Below are 17744 nucleotides of genomic sequence, written 5' to 3' on the forward strand. Positions count from 1 at the left end.
CTGTGAAGAAAGACTGCACATCCCAAAGACACCCTCTTCCAGTGGTCTCTGACCCACTACACCTGTGCTCCTCCCTCTCTCACAAACGGTTCTGGGACCTTCCCTGGCAGAAATCGACCCTCACCCCAAGCTGCCGAAATGCCCTCCTTTGTGCTGCCTCATTGCTCTGGGACACTCTGGTCAAAGCACTGAGCCCAGCGTTGTCACTGTTTTGGGGACTGTCTCTCACCTAACTGACACCCCTATGGTGTGTGCCACAGACTTTGCAGCCTTGTATTCCCCATGCTGAGAACAATATTCGTCCAGTATTTAAAGATGAACTGCAAGAAAAATGAACGAATGAACGAACGCAGTTCGTTCTGCCCTCATTAAAGCTTTCCACATTGTCACTGTATCACTATAAGGCTCTGTCTTCATGGGATTTGGCTCCCCTGGAATGAGCAGCCAGTTATCTTTGATCAGCTTGGGCTGCCGTAACAAAGGACCACAGATCATCAGCTTCAATCACAGGAATTTCTCTTCTCAGCGTCCTGAGGCTAGAAATCCAAGATCAAGGTGTTGGTTCCTTTTGAGGCCTCTCTCTTTGGCTTGTAGATGGTCAATTTCCTCCAGTGTCTTTACATGGCTGTCTCTCTGTATGTGTCTGTGTCCTTCTCTCCTCTTCTTATAAAGACACCAGGGCCAGACGCAGTGCCTCAGGCCTGTAATCCCAATACTTTGGGAGGCCGAGGCAGGTGGATTGCCTGAGGTCAGGAGTTCGAGACCAGCCTGGCCAACATGGTGAAACCTCATCTTTACTAAAAATACAAAAATTAGCTGGGCATGGTGGCAGGTGCCTGTCATCGGAGCTACTTAGGAGACTGAGGCAGGAGAATTGCTTCAACCCAGGAGACGGAAGTTGCAGTGAGCCGAGATTACGCCATTGCACTGCAGCCTGGGCGACAAGCAAAATTCTGTCTCAAAAAAATAAAAAACAAAGACACCAGGCATATTGAATTTGGGCCACCCTAATGATCTTATTTAACCTCAATTTCCTCTAAACGACCCCATCTCCAAATACAGTCACATGCTCAGGTACTGAGAATGAGGGTTTCGGCAAATGAATTTCACAGGGGATACAACTCAGTCCATAACAGCTTTCAAGTGCAAGGCAGCCCCTCCAAATGAGCCCCTCAGCAAGCTCCCCAGTGATCCCACCACGCCACCGTGGAGCTAAACTGTTTCCAGGCTCACTGGGCATGTTCTGTCTGTTAGCTTCACTGTTTGAGAATGTGTTTGATGTAGAGAAACACTCTAAGGTCATCCAGTGCTGTCTGCTAAGTCAGCTGGGGGTACAAGCTGAAGGTCACTTTGGATAAAAGATGAAGTTTTAAAAATGTCATCCCTGGTTTTCTAGAGGTAGAAAACTTTCCAAAGAACCTTCTCAAACTGGAAATCCAAAAATATTTCCAGCAATGGCAGTATCACTAGAACAAGTTCATGGTCTTCCAGGGTGACTTGTCAGGAAGAAAATAATCATTGTGTCTCCGCAGTGACTCTGAGCAAGTCGCTTGTCTTCTCTGAGCTCCAACTTCTTTGTTAGAAAAAAATGAGGGCAGAGCCTGCCATTTGCAACAACATGGGCAAATCTGGAGGACATTGTGCTCAGTGGAATAAGGCAGACACAGAAAGAAAAATACTGCATAATCTCACTTATATGTGGTATTTAGAAAAACGTTTCTAATCGAATGCACAAAAACAGATGGTAGAAGCTGGGCATGGTGATGTGGGCCTGTAGTCCTACCTACTAGGGAGACTGAGGCAGGAGGATCACTTGAGCTGAATTCAAGGCTGCAGTGATCTGTGATGGCACCACTGCACTCCACCCTGGGCAACAGAGCAAGACCCTGTCTCTAGAATTAAATTAAATTAATAAATAAAAACAAAATAACCTAAAGAGTAGAATGGTGGTTGGAGGGGAAAAATTAGAAGATTTTGGTCAAAGGGTACAAACTTGCAAATACGCAAGACGAATAATTCTAGAGATGTAATGGACAACGTGAAGACTATAGTTAATAATATTGTATTGTATACTGGAAATCTGCTAAGAGAATAGATTTTAGGTGCCTTACCATACCCAAAAAAAGAAAGGCAACTATGTGAGATGACAGACATAAATATGCTTGACTGTAGTAATCACTTCACTATGGATAGGAATATCACAGAATCATGTTGTATACCTTAAACATATACATAAAAAAGAAAAAAAAATGAGGCTGACAATTCAACAGTTCAGATCCTGACTCTGATAACATTACCACGGATTTCTGCCAAAGGCGAACACTACCCTGAAGGCCCATCTAACATTCTTTTCAACCATGAGATTTTTCTGACCCTAAGCTGTGTATTTAAATTATATTTATCAAATCCTTACTTCTGAGCCACACCAAGTTTACCAGTGCTGTGGGAAACAATCCTCATACATTTCTAAAAGATTTTAATCCCCAAACGAGAAAACAAAAATGTTTCCATGACCCAGAGGAGGCATTGCAATGGCACAAGGTTTCTATGTAGGAAGAATATTAAATTTTTTAGAAAAATAAAATTGATTTTGGCAATGGTTGCATAACTCTATGAACAGACTAAACCACTGAATTGCACACGTTAAATGGGTGAATTATACGCCACGTGAATTCTCTCAATAAACCTGTCACATACCCAGAAAATAAAATTCCCTCAAGCCTTTACTGTAGACTCTGGCTTGGCAGAATTTCCTGACTCTTCATCATTAGAAGTTCTGCCTCATAGGATCCCTGCAAAAATGGCCATGGGGACACAGAGTTTTATTTTGCAATGGAGGCAGCTGAAGAACTAAGCCTCAAAGACAGATTTCAGTTCACTTCAGTTCACTGCAGTTCACAGCTGTGCACACTGTCTCCACTTGCCACACGTCTTGATGTTACAAGTTTCTACACAACCTGGGATACACTTCACAGGAATGAGACAATATAAATAAACATCAGTGGTTTACCTGCAACAAAGTATGCACTGAATGGGTGACTGGGAAAACTCCTTCAGTGGCTGATAAACATTCTGAAAATCCAATGAAGTATCCAATTTTAAGGCATCCCAGGATGACGGTAATGACTGCAAACAATGTGATACTACCTAAACGTGGGATGAAGGGGGAAGTGGAAACACACATATTGCATTAACATACATTGATGTCATTTAAAAATAAATTATATTGTGTATTAAACCCTTATGTATATGGTCAAATGATTTTTCACAAGGGTGCCGAGACCATTCAATGGGAAAAGGGCAGTCTTTTCAACAAATGTGGTAGGAAAACTGGATGTCCACATGCAAACGAATGAATTTGGACCCTCACCTTACACCATATACAAAAATGAACTCAAAACAGATAAAAGATCTAAATATAAAAGTATAAACCTTGTAAAAGAAGACATGGGAGAAAGCTTCATGACATTGGCTTTGGCAATAATTTCTTGGCTATGACACCAAAAATGCAAGCAACAAAAATTAAATAAGATGAACTACATGAAAATGAAAAATTTTTGCACATCACAGGACACTACCAATGAAGCGGAAAGACAGCCCACAGAACTGGAGAAAACATTAGCAAATTATATATCTAATAAGTCATTAATATCCACAATATACAGATTTGTTTACATTAAATACCTCATATAATGAAATCGTACAGTACTGTCCTTTGGTGGTTGAGTTTATTTTACTTCGCATAATGTCGTCATGGCTCATCCGTACTGTATCGTGTGTCAGAATTTCCTTCCTTTTTAAGCCGAGTAATATTTTGTTGTATGTCTATACCTCATTGTATTTATCCATCTATCTGTTGATGGACGCTGGGTCGCTTCCACCTTTTGGATACTGAAAATAATGCTGCTATGAGAGAATTTGTAGAGAATTCTTATATATTAACAACAATGGGTTGGGCACAGTGGCTCATACCTGTAATCCCAGCACTTTGGGAGGCCGAGGAGGGTGAATAACTTGAGGTCAGAAGTTGGAGACCAGCCCGGCCAACGTGGTGAAACCCGTCTCTACTAATAATACAAAAATTAGCCTTTGGTATGGTGGTGCATGCCTATAATCCCAGCTACTTGGGATGCTGAGGCAGGAGAATCCCTTGAAACAGGGAGGCAGAGGTTGCAGTGAGCTGAGATCATGCCATTGCACTCCAGCCTGGGCAACAAGAGCGAAACTCTGTCTCCAAAAATCAATCAATCAACAATGACAAAAGCCAGTTTAAAAATTGGCAAAGGACATGAATAAACATATCTCCAAAGAAGACATAAAGATGACCAGCAAGTACATGAAAAGATGCTCACCATCACTAATTATTAGAGAGGTGCAAATCAAAACTACAAAATACCATCGCACTATCAGGATGGCTACTATCAAAAAAAAGAAAGAAAATAATAGAAAATAACAAGCATTGGTGAGGATATAGAGAAATAGTGCTCTGTTGGTAGGAATGTAAAATGGTACAGCTACTATTGAAAACAGTAGGGAGGGCCTTCAAAAAATTCAAAATACTATTATGGCATGATCTGGCATTTTCACTTCTGAGTATATACCCAAAAGAATTGAAAGCAGGGACCCTAGGGGATATCTGTATTCTCCTGTTCATAGCAGCATTATTTTCAGTATCCAAAAGGTGGAAGCGACCCAGCATCCATCAACAGATGGATGGGTAAACACAATGAGGTATAGACATACAACAAAATATTATTCCGTTTAAAAAGGAAGGAAATTCTGACACACGATACAGTATGGATGAGCCATGAGGACATTATGCTAAGTAAAATAAACTCAACCACCAAAGGACAATACTGTAGGATTTCATTATATGAGGTATCAAATGTAAGCAAATTCATAGACAGAAGTAGAATGGTGGTTGCCAGGTGCTAGAGGGAGGAAAGAATGAGGAGTTAGTGTTTAATGAGGACAGAGTTTCAGTTTTGCAAGACGAAAAAGTTCTGGAGGTTGGTTGCAAAGAAGTGTATATGTGCTTAACACCACTGAGCTGTACACTTAAAAACTGGTAAGTTGGTAAATTTTATATATATAAATGCATGTTTTACCACAATTAAAAATATATTAATAAAATAAATTCTAGCCCAGGCATGGTGGCTCATGCCTGTAATCCCAGCACTTTGGGAGTCCAAGGTGGGAGGATCACTTGAGGCCAAGAGCCTAAGCAACCCCATCTCTACCCAAAAATAACATAATAATTATTTCTAAATAAATAAATGAATTCTACTGTTGAGCTGCAAAGGTAAAACTAGAAGGCAGGTGCTGTGTCCTGTTCATCATTGTACTCACCCCATAGCCCAGAGTCTGACAAATGATACACAATCAACAAAGCCTGGTCCAATCAACAGAAGGCTTCTAGAAGCTTTTTCAAAAAGGAGCAATTTAAGAATGTCACTGCTCTACTCAAAAATCTCAGTTCTCTAATCCTAAAATCCTGTTCTCTAAAGAATAGGAGTGCAGCTGGCCGGGTGCAGTGGCTCACACCTGTAATCCCAGCACTTTGGGAGGCCGAGGCGGGTAGATCACCTGAGGTTGGGAGTTCAAGAGCAGCCTGACCAACATGGAGAAACCCCATCTCTACTAAAAAATACAAAATTAGTGGGCGTGGTGGTACATGCCTGTAATCCTGCTACACGGGAGGCTGAGGCAGGAGAATCACTTGAACCCAGGAGGTGGAGGTTGCAGTGAGCCGAGATCGCATGATTGCACTCCAGCCAGGGCAACAAGAGTGAAACTCTGTCTCAAAAAATATATATATTAATATGAAATAATAAGAAATAAGAGTGCAGAGTGTGCAGGTCATACAGGTATACAGGAATTCTCTGAACTGTCTTTGCAACTTTTCCATAAATCTAAAGCTTTTCTAAAATAGAAAGTTTATTTATTTATTTATTTGAGACAGGGTCTTGTTCTGTCACCCAGGCTGGAGTGCAGTGGCACGATCTTGGCTCACTGCAACTTCCACCTCCTGGGTTCAAGTGATTCTTGTGCCTCAACCTCAATCCCAAGTACCTGGGATTACAGGCGTGCACCACCATGCCCAGCTAATTTTTTGTATTTTTAGTAGAGATAAGTTTTTGCTATGCTGGCCAGGCTGGTCTTAAACTCCTGGCCTCAAGTGGTCCGCCTGCCTCAGCCTCCCAAAGTGCTGGGATTACAGGCATGAGTCACTGAGCCCGGCTGAAAGTATATTTAAAAAAAAAATAGATGGGTAAGGGCTCTATAGTAGTAGCTGAGGAAGGGCCTGTGCTAGGTGTACTGAAGAAAGGAAGCAATCTTTGATAATATAATGAGCATGGTTTTGCCCAAAATATAAAAACAAACTAATAAAAAATTTGCATATAAAAAAGACTGGAAAGGAATATACAAAATACATTAAAAAGACACTCGGTGACAAATGAAGAAATTAGTGACAAAAAGGCAGTGATCATGAGCGCTTGGTCAAGTCAGAGTTCCTCATCTCTCTCCTGGGCTAGCATTGACCGCCATTTATACATTTGCTCCTACCGACAGGAGGAAACTGGATCATGTATGACGTGCATTAAGGCACTGAGCAGAGAGGAGGGCATGAGCCATAACATTGGGCTATAATGTTACATCTCCAGCCTGAGAAGCCTCCTCTGAAAAGTAATGCAATCGCCTGGCACTTTTCCACTGCTCAAAGCCTTATAGAAACAACTCTAACTCACATTTATTTTTTAATCCTGGAAACACCCCAATGAAATCAGAAACTTTGTAAGAGTGGAGATTCGATCCCAGTGCTTTGAAATGTTTTGACAAATACGTGGTTGGTTTTAATTACAAAAAAAACATAGCAAGATGAGGCGAGGCAGCGTGGTTGAGTGGCAAGAGCATAGGCCTGAAACTGTAGAGACCTGGACACTCACAGAATACATGAGTCACTTCCTGCTCCCAGCCTCAGGATTCCCATACAGAAAATGAGGATGGTCTACAGCAGTGGTTCTCAAACTGGAGACTGCATGAGAATCAGCTGCAGGGCTTGTTAAAACACAAATTCCTGGGCTCCGCCTCCAGAGTTTCTGATTCAGCAGGTCTGGGCGGGGCCCCAAAATTTGCATCTCTAACAAATTTTCAAGTGGGGCTGCCACTGTTGATCTAGGCCCCACTTTGAAAACTACTGGTCTAGACCATCTCTGTGGTTGACTTGTCAAGGGTTCAGTAATAAATACTTTACATATTTTCTTATACTCTTCAAGTTCTCCCTTTCTTCCTGTGTTCATTCATCCATGGATTCATTCACCCAGTTATTTATACAACAAATATCTTGGGGACTCCTACTATGCATGAGGCATTGTGTCAAGGGCTCAAAGACAGACATATGAGATTGCTGTAGAAACAAAAATATACAAGTATAATATTGCATAAATTGGGGTGTGCACAAAATATCAGAGAGATGAGCTGGCAACAGACTTTTTCTGTGCGGCCTGGGAAACCAGAAGACAGTGGAGGAATGTGCCGCAAGGAAAGGACTGCACCTCAAAAACCTTATTCCCAGCTAAGATGTCGCCCACGTATCAGGGCAAAAGGCAGAATGATGTTTGAAGATACACAAAATGTAATTTTTTCAACAACTATTTATTGAGCAGAAACCATGGGCCAGGCATTGTCCCAGGCATTGAAGATATAAAGGTCAATAAAATAGAGTATCTGCCCTTGAGGAGTTTCACATCTAGTGGGGAAGGCAAAAAATAAACCAGTAAATAGTAAACATATAAAGAATGTCAGGAAGTGCTAAGTGCATGAAGAAAAGTAAAGCAGAAAAGGGGACTGAGGTTGAAGGTACATGGGCAGGAAAGGAGGTGATTGTTGAACAGAGAACAGAGGGTGAGAGAAAACTGTCATCCATATAACTTGTCTGACAAAGGACTTTAATCAAGCAGCTTGTGAACTGGAAGAGAGTCCCCAAAAGAGGGGAAGATGAAGAGGAGAGCAAATTATAGTGACCAATCAACTTTGTGGAAAGCTGGAGGAGGGTGGAGGTATAATGGATGGAGAGACAGATGGAGATAGATAATTCGATTAATAGGAGAGAAAAGAAGAACTTAAATTCAAATGGATAAACTGCCTGAGATGTGTAATTTACATGCCCTATAAAGACTTGTCATACAGAATAGACATTCTGAGGTGAAATTCTATTAACTATCTCTACAAAACCCCTAAGTTTGGCCGAGCACAGTGGCTTACACCTGTAATCCCAGAGCTTTGGGAGGCCGAGGCAGATGGATCACCTTAGGTCAGGAGTTCGAGACGAGCCTGGCCAACATGGTGAAACCCCGTCTTTACTAAAAATACAAAAATTAGTCAGGTGTGGTGGCGAGCACCTGTAGTCCCAGCTACTTGGGAGGCTGAGGCAGGAGAATGGTGTGAACCCAGGAGGCAGAGGTTGCAGTGAACTGAGATTGCGCCATTGCACTCCAGCATGGGCGACAGAGCGAGACTCCAACTCAAAAAAAAAAAAAAACCCAAGTTGGAAAAGGACTGGATAGGGAACAAAGAAAAACCTTTGAAAGCCCTCATGGTAAATAAATGGAAAAGGAGAGGGAAGAAGGGAAAGGAAGAGGGAGGCAAACGTACCCGAAAGGTCTCATCCCGTTAGGTAGAGAGGAAGTGGGAGCAGCAAACATCTTGGAGTGGGACACAGTGTGGCTCACTGAGGGAAATGTTCAATATTTTGTTTTCAAATAAGAATGCAGTAATAGGAAGCTGAGCGCGGTGACTCACACCTATAATCCCGGCACTTTGGGAGGCCAAGATGGGTGGAACACTTGAGGTCAGGAGTTCGAGACCAGCCGGGCCAACATGGTGAAACCCCGTCTCTACCAAAAACACAAAAAATTTGCCCAGTGTGGTGATGGGCACCTGTAGTCCCATCTACTTAGGAGGCTGAGGCAGGAGAATCGCTTGAACCTGGGAGGCGGAGATTGCAGTGAGCCGAGATAGTGCCACTGCACTCCAGCCTGGGTGACAAAGCGAGACTCCGTCTCAAAAAAAAAGAATGAAGTAATATGCATCTGATTATGAGAGTGAGGGAAGAAAAAAATGGCCATTAATGGAATAAAAAAATCACAATAAATTTTTCAAATGCTCAAAAAAGGCAAACATGTGGAAAAGGAAAAGGAAGAAATAGGAATGTAAAATATATCATCATAAACATCGTAAAGAAAAATGGAAACAAAAAAGCCAACTATATAAATTATTACTATAAATTAGAATGATCTAAATCATCCCACTAAGTAGTAAGCAAGAATAGGAAGATTGAATTAAAAACAAAACCTAGTTACATGATCTTTACACAAATTGCACTTTTAACAAAGTAATAAAGGTTTAAAATAAAGTAGTGGACAAAGAGGAATGCAAACAAAAAGAAAGTCAGAATGGCAATATTAATATCAGACCATATGGGATTTAAAGTTAACGTAATAAGTAGGATAAAGAATCCTTCCTCCTTTATCACGACATATGATAAAAGACAGATTGCTGGGCGTAGTGGCTCATGCCTGTAATCCCAGCACTTTGGGAGGCCAAGGAGGGCGGATCACGAGGTCGGGAGATCAAGACCATCCTGGCTAACACGGTGAAACCCCGTCTCTACTAAAAATACAAAAAAATTAGCCGGGCATGGTGGCGGGTGCCTGTAGTCTCAGCTACTCGGTAGGCTGAAGCAGGAGAATGGCGTGAATCCAGGAGGCAGAGCTTACAGTGAGCCAAGATCGTGCCACGGCCCTCCAGCCTGGGCGACAGAGCGAGACTCTGTCTCAAAAAAAAAAAAAAAGACATACTGTATGAGGAAGATATAACAGCCACATGTGTGCCCAAATAAAACAGTTTTTGCTTTATATATATGCACATATATATGTATAAATATATATACGTGTATATATGTATACATATATGTATATATACATGTATATGTATATACGTATATATGTATATATACATGTACATGTATATACATATACATGTATACATATATACAGGTATATATGTATAAATATATGTATATATACACATATATGTATACACATATATGTGTATATATACGTATAATGTATACGTATATATACATATATATGTATATACATATATATGTATATATACGTGTATATACATATATATGTATATACGTGTATATACATATATATGTATATACGTGTATATACATATATATGTATATACGTGTATATACATATACACGTATATACACACATATATATATATATATATTTTTTTTTTTTTGAGATGGAGTTTCGCTCTTGTTGGCCAGGCTGGAGTGCAATGGTGCAAGCTCTGCCCACTGCAACCTCCACCTTCCAGATTCAAGGGATTCTCCTGCCTCAGCCTCCCTGCTTTATATATTTAACTGCTGGTAATAAAAAAACAGAACGGAAAATTTCAGAACTAGATAGATCAAGTAGACAAAATATAAGACATAGAAGAATTGAATCATACAATCAATGAACTTGCTTTGATATGTATATAAAATCTTGCATACCTCAAAACAGAGTATACAATGTTGGATGTCCGTGGAATATTGACAAAAAATATGCTCTAAAAGACAGTAGAACATAGAGTGGCAGAGGCCAGCTGCCCATTTCCTACCACTTATTAGTTGATGACCTTGGGCAATCACTTAACTTACCTTTGCCTCAGTTTCCCCATCTCTAAGATGTAATGACAGTAATAACACCTATCTCATAGGGGTGCTGAGGAGATTGAGTGAGTCATTACATGGAAGTCACCTAGAACAGTTTTCCTTACCTAGAAACTTCTATAAGAGGGATGTTATTATCATCACTCAATCGCCAAGAAAAAGTTGATGCATTAGAACCAATTAGAAAGTTTACTAGCTACAATACTTGAGAATAATCCAAAGACTACCTAGGGTATCCATCCAGTGATGGCAGAGGGAACCCCCTCCTCTTTGTTAGGCACCCAAATCCCTCCTAGGAGTCTAGAATCTTGAACCCCCCTCTTAGAGGTGGAAAGTCCCACAGAATTAGTCTACATTCTATCCCATGCAAGAATGCTTTCCAATGCATCATGACCGGCAGCCATCTGACCTCTACTTGGACAAGCTCAGGGCTAGGAGGCTCAACATCTCTCAAAGTGTACCCTACCATCACCAGCTGGTACTTACTTTATTTATATATTATTTTATTCTATTTTATTTTATTTTATTGAGATGGAGTCTCACTCTGTTTTCCAGGCTGGAGTGCAGTGGCATGATCTTGGCTCACTGCAAACTCTGCCTCCCGGGTTCAAGCAATTCTCCTGCCTCAGCCTCCTGAGTAGCTGGGATTACAGGCACTCCACACAGCGAGACCCCTGTCTCTACAAAAATCAATTTAAAAAAAATGAGCCAGGCATAGTAGCACACACCTGTAGTCCCAGCTATTTGGGTGGCCGAGGTGGGAGGAGCACTTGAGCCCCAGAATTTGAGGCTGTAGTGAGCTATAATCACACCACTTCATTCCAGCCTGGGAGACATAGGGAGACCCCGTCCTTATTAAAAAATAAAACTAAAATAAAGAAAGAAAGAAGACTGTGCAGGTGTTGCCTCCTCCCTGAACCTCTCAGCCTTCCTGCAGACCTGGGCTCCTCCCAGGTCCCTGGTTGCAGCCCTGCTCAAGGATGCTGTGCTGATTACTCTGTCCCCACCCCGAAGCTCCTAGAAGTTGAGGGCTAAGTCTCACAGGTCATGCTCCCCAGCTTCCCAGTGAGGGCTCATTAGCTGTTTGTTTATTGCTGTTTCTCTGCCTGAACATCAGCTCCACCTGAGCAGAGCCTTTCACAGCTGAAACCCCAGTGCCCAAAACAGAGAGCAGCAAATGATTCATAATGTGCTGTGTCCCACCACACCCAGCTTTTTGTATTTTTAGTAGAGACGGGGTTTCACCATGTTGGCCAGGCTGGTCTCAAACTCCTGACCCCAGGTGATCTGCCCTCCTCAGCCTCCCAAAGTGCTGGGATTACAGGCGTGAGCCACCACGCCTGGCCTGGTGCTTACTTGAGAATGCTTTTCTTTATATTGAAGTGCAGTTGACTTCCCAGAACCATCATCCTCTTCCCTGGAGCTTCTGTCAGCATTCACTTATTCATCCACCCATCTAGTCATCCATCCATCCATCCAATCATTCAATTATTCAGTAGATATGAATTGGCATTTACTACATGTTAGGCACTGTGCCAGGAGCTCGGGATACAATGGTAAGCACAGACAGGGTCTCTGCCTTTAGGGGCTCAGTCTGGCTACCCCAACAGTCACTGAATAATACAATCTCCTGCTTGATTAGTGCTAGAAAGAAAATGAAGAGTGCTATGAGACCATACAACCTGGGGGCTGCCCCTGGTCTGAAACTATCGGGAGAGGCTTCCCAGAGGAAATGACTCTTACTTGCTGAAAGACAGACGATGGCCTGGAGCTGACAGGCGCAAGGCAGCAGCACTTTCTACCCTGTGACCTCCGCATCCTTCTCTCTTCTGGACTGACCCTCCTTTTGCTCCTCCTGCCGCCGCTCTTTCCAGTGGCCTGTGAAATGCTCAAGGAGGATGAGACCCTCCACACACAGTCTGATTTCCTTTCCAATGAAAGCCAAGCCTGCATCTGATTTTTTGGCAGCCACATTTGCTTGTTTGTGTTGAAATCATGACACTATGTCTATATTTTCCACTGGACCAGAAATATCATCTAAGAAAACAAATATGTAAGAAAATGCATGGAGTTAAGCAAGACCCTCATAGTGGCCCCAGAATGGATCTTGGGGATCACTGCTCTTTTTCCTGAGGGACTTGCCCTCTGCCTATTGATCTAAGATTGTCACCAACACCAGGGCAGAGCTGAGTTCCTGAGTCAAACCTGTCTTTCTAGCTAGAATTCCAGAGGAAACCCCAGTCCCTGTTGGGGCTGAAGGTGCTTCCTTTTGGCACCAGGGCCTCCCAACACTAATAATTAGCTTCTTGCTTCTTTGAGGAACCCACAGGAATGGCCAGGGCTTTGCAAACTGCTTCTCTCAACATCCCCCAGCTCCTCCCAGAGAGGCAGCTGGGAGTCTTATCTTACTGATGAGGAAAGCAGGACTCAGAAAGGTGACGGTGATAGAGCTGAGACCTCAAGCCAAACCTTCCAGAGCCAACACCATTTCCATGATACACACACCTCATTTGAATTACATTATTATGGGGCAACTCACTGAATGTCTAAACAGCTGTCATCTACTGAACACCTATCACGTGCTCTCTCTACCTTGCCCATTTATTCCCTCTCTACTTGTGTCCCAAAGACACCTCAAACATAGCATGTCCATAGGAGAAATGTAACATGTCATTGGTTTTGTGTCCCCACCCTGCTCTTCCCTTTGGCTTCCCAATCTTGGGAAATGGTGCAACCATTCACCCATAGACTCAGGTGCCAATGCTCGGAGTCAACCTGAAAGGAGGCAGAGAGACAGGAAGAACAAAAAAACATGGATGGATGGATGGACGGACGGACGGACGGATGGATGGATGGATGGATGGTGGATGAATAAGTGAATGATGATAGAAGCTCTGGGGAAGAGGATGATGGTTCTAGGAAGTTAACTGCACTTCAATATAAAGAAGAGCATTTCTTGGATAAGCACAGACTGAGTAGAAAAAAAGAAGAAGAAGGAGGAGGAGGAGAAGGAGAAGGAGGAACATTCTGAATGCACCAGGCCGGGCGTGGTGGCTCATGCCTGTAATCTCAACACTTTGGGAGGCAAAGGCAGGCAGATAACCTGAGCTCAGGAGTTTGAGACCAACCTGGCCAACATGGTGAAACACTGTCTCTACTAAAAAATACAAAAATTAGCTGGGTGTGGTGGCATGTGCACCTGTAGTCCCAGCTACTCAGGAGGCTGAGGCAGGAGAATCACTTGAACCCAGGAAGTGGAGGTCGCAGTGACCCATGACTCCAGCCTTGGCAACAGAGTGAGATTCCATGTCAAAAACAAAAACAAAAACAAAAACAGCAGGGGAGAGAGGAAGAGAGGAAGGAAGAGAAAGAGAGGAGAGAGAGAGGGAAGAGGGATAGTGGAGAGAAGGATGGAGGAAGGAAGAGAGGAAGGAAGGATGAAGGAGGAGAAGAGAGAAAGATAATGAGGAAAAAAATAAGGAAAGGGAGGCCAGGCATGGTGGCTCACACCTGTAATCCCAGCACTTTGGGAGGCTGAGGCAGGCAGATCACGAGGTCAGGAGTTTGAGACCAGCCTGGCCAACATGAGGAAACCCCGTCTCTACTAAAAATACAAAAAATAGCTGGGCATAGTTGCAGGCGCCTATAATCCCAGCTACTTGGCAGGCTGAGGCAGGAGAATCGTTTGAACCCGGGAGGTGGAGGTTGCAGTGAGCCGAGATCACACCATTGCACTCCAGCCTGGGCGACAGGGCAAGACTCCATCTCAAAAAAAAAAAAATAAAGAAGGAAAGGCAGAGAGGAGGGAAGGGGAGGGAATAGGGAGGGAGGGAGGAGGAAGAAAGGAAAGGAGAAGGAGGGAAGGAAGAAGGGAGAAAAAAGGATGGAGGAGAAAAAGAAGTGAGGAACAGTAAAGGGGCTTTGACTGTAGGAAAACACAGGTAAAGGCTCATGTGTTTAATACTTTTTAGCCTGTGTAAGTCAATATCCTAAAATAACACTTCGTGCCTTGTTTTAAATAGCACCAGATTCACTGTCATTCACAGAGTCACAAAACCATTAACTTCCCTAAAACAACCATTTTCAGGACAGGAATTTGGGCCACGCTGCAATGGTGTCAAATTTCCCCAAAAGCAAGATGAACTAGATCTAGTCCCTGAGCCTAAGAAGTCTAAAATCTCTTCTGGATGATAAGGCTAATCTCCAACAGTCATAATACAAGGCAGAAACGGACAAGAACCAAAAGAGCTTTACAGAAGGGGGCCATGGTGGCCCATAGAAGTGAGGAGTCATTCCTGCCAGGCATTTGTAAAGAAGGTGGCATCTGGCCAGGACCTTTGGAAGAAGTGTGGAAAGGAGGCCTAGTGTGTGCTGGGCAGCCACCTCATCAGTCACTGGATCCTATCCAGTGTGAGATCCCCACTCTGCAGATGCTGAAACCAGGGTTCAGGGTAAGGAAGGCAATCAAGTAACTTGCCCGAGGTCATGCATGCAAGGAACACGGAAGCCCCACTCTAATGGAGATTTAAATTCAGGTCTAATATGAGAGTCCAAGTGGCAATGTGTGATGTGTCTGGACCACGTGGTGTGAAATGCAATTGGCCTCTCCTGGGAAGGTTACTCAGACAGAAGCTTTCTTCACAAGCATGCTCCCCACGGCTTCCTCCCTTTCACCTGCACCATGTCTGTCTCCCACTCAAGACTGGCAGCCCCAGCCAGGCACAGTGCTTCATGCCTGTGATCCCAGCATTTTGGGAGGCCAAGGCAGGAGGATCCCTGGAGGCCAGGAGTTTGAGAAAAGGAGACAACACAACGAGGCCCTATCTGTACAAAATATAACAAAACTTAGCTTGGGCAAGGCCATGTGTGTCTATAGTTCCAGCTATTCAGGAGGCTGAAGTGGGAGGATTGCTTGAGCCCAGGAGGAAGAGGCTGTAGTGAGCTGTAATTGTGCCACTGCACTCCAGCCTGGGAGATAGAGCAACATTGTCTCAAAAAAAAAAAAAAAAAAAAAAAAAAAAAAAAAAAATGTGGCAGCCCCTTGAGGAAGAAAGAGCTCCTATCTTGACAATTTCAGCCAATGCATGTGAGTACCAGCAGGAGCCTCTATCCCTCTTTGCCCCACCCTGCATCCACGCATTCATTATTTCATTCATCCCCCCTTATTTTCTCAACACCCACTTGGTGCCAGGCCCTGAGGTGGCTCTAGGACCGAGAGACAGGGATCACAGAGCTCCCCGGTGGAGTGGAGGGTACAGACATGTTGACAAGAACACTGGAGCCCAGTGCGGGTTGGGGGCATGTGGTCAGACCTGCAAAGCCGGGAGGAGAAGGGGTCGGAGAAGCTTCGCGGGGAGAATGGGGTGAGGCCTGAGCCCTGTCTCGGAAAGCAGAGGGGCAGGTGGGAAAGTGGAAAAGACATTCCTGGAGGAGGGAACCGAAGGTGCCGAATGTGCAGAGGCAGAGATCCTGCGATGGGAGAGAAAGTCCGCGTGAATGACCCCAGAACAGGATGAGAACAAAGGAGGGGATCAAAGGAAACAGGCCCTCGGGGGCCGGGTGCTAGAAGGCTCTGAGTGTCAGGAGAGGCAGCGTGGCCTCCATCATGGGGTCAGTAGGGCCACTGCATGGCTTTAAGTCAGGGAAGGACAAGAGAGGTTTCTGTAACTGTGGCTGTAATGATGGAAGCGTCTGGAAGCGGAGAGGAGGCTCCTGCGGCGACCCAGGCTTCAGAGAGAGAGAGAGGAAAGAAGGAAGGGCAGACAGGAAAGCTAGGAAAGATGCACAGAGAGACCAAGGCAGAAAAGGCTGAAGGGAAGACGGCAGCGGTAGGAAGGGCGCAGAGCAGCCTCAGGATGCAGCCAGCGGGCGAGGAGGCGGAGACCCGCTCGCCCGGCGCCTGGACTCACCGCGCAGCCACCCGGCGCCGGCGTGCGTGTCCTTGAGGCGGAAGAGGCGGCGGTGCGCGGAGCTGCGGCCCACGTACCACAGCATCCACAGCAGCTGCAGCAGCATGAGCGCCGTCAGGAAGCACAGCAGGTCGCTCTTGCTCACGCCCGCGGCGTGCACGGCCCAGGCCAGCAGCAGCAGCAGCCCCGCCACGAACACGATCAGCCCATACTGGCTGCTCAGCATCTCGGCCAGTTTCTGTGGGACGCTGGCGCGCACACCGCCCCGCCGGGGGGCCGGGGATTCCGGGGACCTCGGGGCCGAGGACGAGGGAGGCGAGCAGGCCGCTGGCCCCGACGACCCTGCGACCGAGGCGCTTGCAGCTGCCCGGGGCGAGGCGGGCGACCCCAGGCCCTCGAGCATCTTCGAGACACCCGCGCCAAGTCTGGTCCCGGGGGTGGCTGCCGTCGGGCCCCGCCTGCGCTCCTGGCTCCTGTCCTTGCCCCGACGCCTCTGCCAACCAGCACCTCCCTTTTCAACTCCCTTCCGATTCCTACCCCACGCCCCTGCCAACCTGCCCCCTCTCCTGTCACCTCCCGACGCCCGCCCTCCCCTCTTCTGCCCCTTCGTCCTCCGTCAAGGTACCACCCTGTCCACTTACCCGGCGCCCCACCCCGCTGACCTGGGATTCTACGAGCTCCCTTGCCCGCTGCCCCTCACTGGGCAACGCCCGGGGCAGCCATCTGCCCCCTCCGGGACCCACGCGGACAGCTCCCCGCTCCTGATCCCTGGGACACTGGCCAGCCCTGCCACGACACTAGCGCGTCGTCCCGCACCTCCGCCCGCGCGCCCGGCCCCCGCCCGCCGTCTGCAGCCCTCACCCCTGAGCCGACGCCCGCCCACCCAGCCCCTGTCCGGGCGCCCCGGAAACGCTGGGTGACAAGAAGTGCCTCCCGGGGTCCCGGGGTTGCAGGACTGGGGAGAGGGGGTCTCCCGGAGCCAGCCCGAGGGGGGTGTGCGCGGGGGGCGTGGCTGCTGCCAAGTGGGGCGCCCGGGGCTCCACAGGGGCGTGCGATGCTCCGGGCCTTCCCCGAGGGTCTCCGTTGGGGAACCCAGAGGTCCA

At 45.6% G+C, this 17744-nt stretch overlaps 1 protein-coding gene across 1 annotated transcript in view; it reads right to left on the bottom strand.

The window, feature by feature from the left end:
* Positions 1-17124, bottom strand: part of OTOP1 (otopetrin 1) — a 39431-nt gene extending 22307 nt beyond the window's left edge. Inside the window, exons 1-2 of the mRNA XM_526509.6 lie at positions 16642-17124; positions 3011-3147 (exon numbers count right to left, since the gene is read on the bottom strand). Of these exons, the coding sequence (XP_526509.2) occupies positions 3011-3147; positions 16642-17044 (540 nt within the window). The 5' untranslated portion in view covers positions 17045-17124. The remainder of the gene's footprint in view (positions 1-3010; positions 3148-16641) is intronic.
* Positions 17125-17744: the final 620 nt, after the last annotated feature.

Source organism: Pan troglodytes, chromosome 3 (assembly GCF_028858775.2).
Source record: "Pan troglodytes isolate AG18354 chromosome 3, NHGRI_mPanTro3-v2.0_pri, whole genome shotgun sequence".
Lineage (NCBI taxonomy): Eukaryota > Metazoa > Chordata > Mammalia > Primates > Hominidae > Pan > Pan troglodytes.